The 6,142-nt window shown below is 39.3% G+C and overlaps 1 protein-coding gene across 3 annotated transcripts in view; it reads left to right on the forward strand.

Annotated features, from left to right (window-relative positions):
* mcama (melanoma cell adhesion molecule a) overlaps positions 1-5,828 on the forward strand; it is a 181,912-nt gene extending 176,084 nt beyond the window's left edge. Inside the window, exons 16-17 of one of the 3 annotated variants that reach the window (XM_030153911.1) lie at positions 3,065-3,164; positions 3,339-4,530. In XM_030153911.1, coding sequence (XP_030009771.1) covers positions 3,065-3,145 — 81 coding nt within the window. In that variant the 3' untranslated portion in view covers positions 3,146-3,164; positions 3,339-4,530. Of the gene's footprint in view, positions 1-3,064; positions 4,531-5,552 lie in introns of those variants that run through there. The other 2 variants (XM_030153912.1, XM_030153910.1) reach the window with 2 other exon arrangements.
* Positions 5,829-6,142: the final 314 nt, after the last annotated feature.

A 6,142-nucleotide genomic window follows, 5' to 3' on the forward strand; every position in this document is an offset into this window, starting at 1 on the left:
CCACAGCCGCCTCAGCAATGGCAGAGCGGAACAGAGCCCATTCAGACTCAATGTTCCCCTCCGCCCTTAGGATGCAGTTGAAGCTCTGCTGGAGGTGTGAGTTGAAGATCTGCCTGACAGGCTCTTGCACCAGGTGTTCCCAGCAGACCCGCACTACCCGTTTGGGCCTACCGGGTCTGCGCAGCGTCTTTCCCCACCACCTGATCCAACTCACAACCAGGTAGTGGTCGGTTGACAACTCCGCTCCTTTCTTCACCTGAGTGTCCAGAACATGTGGTTGCAGGTCTGGTGACACGACTACAAAGTCGATTGACTGGCGACCTAGGATGTCCTGGTGCCAAGTGGGCATCCTTATGTTCAAACATGGTGTTAGTTATGGCCAAACTGCTACTCACATATAAGTCCAATAACTGCACACTTCAAGTTGCAGGTTTGATCAGTCCATAACACCTTCTTCCGGTCTTCGATAGTCCACTGGCGGTGTTTCATGGCCCAGGCAAGCCTCTTTTTCTTATACTGAAGTCTCAGCAATGGCTCTCTTGCTGCAACTCGACCCATCAAACCTGCAACTCGAAGTCTTCTCTTCACAGTTGAAACTGAGACTTGCTTACTACAACCACTATTGACTCTGTTGACTCTCAGAAACTTGTCTTCTGATTCTTTTGTGGCTTTGGGTCTGCCAGACCTCTTCCTGTCAGCATTTCCCCCAGTTTCTGAGTGCCTTTGGATGGTGAAGGAAACTGGACTTACTGACACCTTGACTTTCTTGGCAGTTTCTCTGTAGGAAAGACCTACAATTTTAAGTGTTATGATGGTCTGTCTCTTCTATCATTAATTGCCTTTTCCTCACCATTTAGTAACCATATAGTAACACACTACTTTCTGCAGTACAATACTGTTCAAATAATGCTCACAACGGTATGGTACCAAAGTGTGTTCCAACACAACTTTTGTGCAGACAGAGGGGGTTGTAAGTAATTCAGAAATGTTGGGGCACCTGTAGAAAAGTAGTAGCACCAACTTTCGAGGCTTGATCAACCTCCATTGCTTCAGAACTGCCTCAAGTTGTTAACCCATTTCTTGTTCGCCTTTTTGTATAATTCTGAAATGTACATTATTTTTCAGTTTTGTTTAACCTTACCCTTACCTTTAACCTTTTTTTTTTTTTACCTCCGGTAGTTCACCGCTTACCTTTGTACCATTTCAAGCTGTTCGTTGGACTTGAACTGCTTGAATTTCAAAACAAAACTGGAAAAATTGGGGTGTTGTAAAACTTTTGACCGGTAGAGTGTGTGTATATATATATATATATATATATATATATATATTTGTATTAGGGATGAGACAATTATCTGATATGTATCAATACGCCGACATGCGTGTGCACGATCTGAGTGCACTGGTAGAGAGGCTGAGAGTGAATGAACATTTTGGGACGATATTGCGATGCATCGGTTATTGAAGGCGCAAATCGGTAAAATTCGATTCATTCAATAGAATATGTTTTACTTGCAATTAGAAGTGTTACTATTTATTTAGGTAACTGTTTTTCTTTTCAGAAGACCCACGTTAACGTGTGCCATGGATTCGCAGATGTGTACAGTTATGTACAGTACACAGTATGAGCCTGGTGATGTACTGTGGCACATGCGCTAAATACTATATTGATTCGGCTAGGAAGCAAGAGCGTGGGAAACATATCTGAAGAATGACTTTATCCCCCTCTTATTTTTAAATCTCAAGTTTGGCAGCATTTCTGATTTTACAGGAGAGACGGCAAACTTGACAAAAGCAATACTATTTGCAAAATTTGCCATGTCCCAATCAAGTACAGGTAGTACAACAAACCTGATCAGCCACTTGAACTGGTGTCATGGGATAGTTGTAGAAGGGTCTGCCAGTCCCAGTGCCCCCACCTCCAGCAGCCCAGATTCGCCTACCAGCTCTAACACTAGTGAGCAAACTATTGCTAGTTTTTTCCATGCCCCACTGGATAACTACTCCACAACACTGTTCCCTCTAAGCTGCGCGCATGCACAATTGCGCACTGCTAACACGGTCCCCGCACACAGAAGATCTGCACTGCGCACAAAATAAAAATCCAAGCTGAATTGAGAAAAAATAAACACATTCCAATTTATTCTGTACCATTTTGTAGTGTGACTTAGAGTGACAGGTGACAGGTCAGCCAATGATATGATGCAGTTTACTCACGTATTCACACAGCTAATCAACGTCATTGATAGTGTCCTTATGCGCCGCCAACTGGTGTGTTTGCGTGCAAAGCAGTGTAGCTGCGGTGGAGTTGAGAGCTACAAATGTCCTGCTAGTGTTAACCCCTTACAATAATGGCGAAACGAACAGGCAGTGGCACATCCAATCACCAAGCCAAAGTAAAAGAGAAATGTGCTTCTTTTAGGATAGAATGGCTGTCGGAGAATGTGCAAACGGAAGGAAAAACGGTGAAACTGGGTGAGATTTTTTTCTTTTTGTGAGAAAGGTCTACTCTGCAAAACATGTAGCGAAGCCAAAGTAGCCAGCAAGTTTTCGGAGGGAAAAGTGTGGACAGAATGGGAGCTGGACTACCTCAAGCGTCACATTTAGCCCAAAAGTCATTTGAATGCGGTTGGAATTATATGAAGATGCAAGATGGGAATGAGGATTGGTACAGTATTGGGGGAGGGTGGCACATTTGGACCAGCTGATGCTCATAAAGTCAAAGCTAGAAGCAGATGGGGCCATCAACCTGGACAAAGTGTTCAACCATTGGAGATGTAAGAAGGACAGACGGAAAAAATAAGGTGACATTTAATTTCTCAATTAGTTTTTTGCTTATTTTGTCATTTACTGAGAATTTTCATTTATTATGGTTAATCATTAAATGCTACTACTACAAGTAGTAGAAATGCTAATAAAAACTGTAATTATGTATTTTACAGAGTTGATGGAATTTTCACCATATCATATGCTTGTTCTACAGCACGCATGCCATTGTGCAAAATGTGAATGTTTCAATGTGAACAAAATGTTATCTCAAAAGGTGTTCATGTCTCAATTCTTCCAGAGTAAGAGCCCCACCCTAACCACAGAAGGAGGACTTGCTCACCCTGTGAAAGAAGCAGATGGGGTCATCAAGCTGGACTAATTGTACAACGATTGGAGAAGTGAGCAGGACACACAGGAAAAACAGGGCGAAATTTAAGTCCTCAATCAGATTTGTGCTTATCTAGTGTCATTTATTAAGAATTGTCATTTATGGATAATGATCAGTAAATTCTGTTATTAGTTTATGAGTAGTAGAAATGCTAATAAAAATTGTGTAATTATATATTTTACAGACAAAGAGTTACAGGAGCAGGACTCTCTCCCAGACCACAGCAGGAGTTTCACACACTGACATACAAACTCATACTCATAATACAAGTCAGAGCTTTATAATAAAAATGTAAAGTGTGTTTTCAAATTGGAGTTTATAGTTGGCTCGATTCGATTGGCAGTTCATGTTAAGGCATACTTAAAATAAATATTTATACTTCCAATGGTGTTAACATACTACACAGGTCATGAACATAATTTTTGACTTTTTCATTGTAAGTGAACTAAATCACTTAATTAAAAGCAATCTAATGGAAATTACTGCTGTAATTTGATTCTTTTAATGAACCATCTAACTTGGACGGATGTGATACTGGTGTGACCACAGTGCGCACGTCTGATGTTGCTCACGGTGGTCCAAGGGACCGCTGAGGGAGTTTGTGCGTTTGCTCAGACACATGAAAAATTAGAGGGAACATTGCTCCACACAGTCAAAGGCAATCACCGATGCAATATCTTTTTTATATGTAAAGATATTCAGCCCTGTAGTGTAACAGAAAACAAAGGTTTCAAACACCAAGTAGATCTTCCACTGCTTTCAGCTGTAGCAAAGTCCATCCCAGCAACAAGTGTACCAGCTGAAAGAGTTTTTAGCACTGCTGGGGGACATTGTTACAGTGCAGCATAGTTTGCTTCACCCTGATCATGTTGATCAGTTGATATTTCTGAAGAAAAACCTTTAAGTGGGCCATTTGTATTTGATTCAGTGTGAAATGGACTGAAGGTGATTGGCCAATGTGCACAATTTTCAAAGGCCAAAAGGTGTCCTCCTGACTAAGTTCTTTGTTTTAAAATATTATTTCTTTGGACTTAAGGTGACTGACCATTGTGTACTATTTTGAAAGGCTACAAAGCATCCTCCTTGCCAAGTTCTGTGTTTTGAAATATTTTTTTCTGTTTATTGCAAATAAATGTTCCTGTGAGACTTGAGCATCACTATTTGTGTGTGAAGTCATGGTTTCATTTGATAAATAAATAATCAAGTTAATTGAATTGCACTGCATATTCTTTTACAGAATGAATGTGCTGAATTAGAATGTGCTTAATTGCTCTGTATCGGGATTTGAGTGTGAATCGTATCGTATTGCATTGCAAGATGCCACACATGTATCTTTAATATATCGGATCGGAGATGCTGTATCGAGTTGTGTATCGTATCAGCTTTACAACTAAGATTCCCAACCCTAATATATAAATATAAATATATATATACACACACACACACACACACACACACACAAACACACACATATATAGATATAGCTATATAGATAGAGAGAAGAGAGGTTTGAATATATAGCGCTTTATATAGATGTATATATATTTTATATTTTTTTCTATTTTTCTTTTTGTTGTGTTGATGATTTCTTTCCTGCCACTTTTCATTATACTTGAATGGAACAACTGTAAACGACAATAACTTCCCTCTGGGATTAACAAAGTATTCTAATTCTGAGTAAGTATTCTAAGTCATATTTTTGGACAAATTGTGATATCTGCATACAATGAAGCAGGAGTGTTAGGAGAGTTGCTAAGCTAATTTAAGACAATTTTGCTATGAGCTCAACAATATGTTAAGTACAAAGACTGGGATCCACAGGAAAATGAGATCTGTTTTTGTCCACTGCTCTATTTTGGCTCATTACTACTCTATTGACCTCTCCTTGTAAAGAATATTTGGGTACTAAAATGGGTCATGAAAAGTTGTTGTTTTTTTTGTTTAAATCCTGAGGCTAACGTGTGCTGTCTGTCTCACTCTGACACTACAAAATTTTTTAGAATTAGTTGCAAAATCATAATAAATAATACATCTAGATGAAAATCTTATTGTTCTGTTAACTTTAAATTCCACAATATTTATATACAACAGGGCAATATGTACCTCTGTGAGTTTATAATGAAATGCTAAAATCATACCTTACCTTATATGTTTGGCTACATTTTAACGCTACACACTATTAAAACTCAAATTAGATGTATGCTGTTTCCACAGTTTCACTGTTGGTAAGAATTTGTTGAGAACCTGTGCTGGAGATAGAAATCTGCTACATTCTGTTTAAACTAATAAGCCACTTTTGAAAATATAATGAGTAGAAAGTAAAGGTATTTGTTTAGAAATGTAAACAGTAAAAAAAATGTAAAGTAATGATACATTTTCTTGTGTGCTCTTTTTGCAGTAAAGTGTGACATGGTGCTGTGAAGCTGTCAGAGAGGCTGCAGGATAACTTCACTTCCCACATTACCCAATCACACCTTTTACTCAGCATTTCTAGCTAAAGAAACCCTCCACTGTCACACACCATCCACACAGCTATGTAAACCCATGTATGTATATACACTTTGGGCTGGATCTACTAAAGGTTTGCATGCATAAAAGCGTGCGCAAACTCATTGCACACGCAAAAAAATGTACAAACTGATTTGCTAACAGTGTGCACTAAGGGTTGTGTATTTCAAAGGTGCAAAATAGCATGCCTGCATCCAGTTAGTATGTTTTCCCCAGTGAATATGCAATATGGCAGGGGTCCCCAACCCCCAGTCCCCGGACTGGTACTGGTACTTGTCCGTGGATCATTTGGTCGCAAAGAAAAAAAAATTGTGGTTAATATTAAAGCTATTTTTTCCGTTAGTCTTGTGGAGGTTTATTTTGAAAAGCGACCGTTTCCGCCCTCGCCTCACAACCACTCTTGACTGGTGCGCCATTTCATGAATCAGTAGTAACACAAGCTAAAGAAATGAGAACACTGGAGAACTTTTTCAGGAAGAA

Source organism: Sphaeramia orbicularis, chromosome 14, assembly GCF_902148855.1.
Source record: "Sphaeramia orbicularis chromosome 14, fSphaOr1.1, whole genome shotgun sequence".
NCBI lineage: Eukaryota > Metazoa > Chordata > Actinopteri > Kurtiformes > Apogonidae > Sphaeramia > Sphaeramia orbicularis.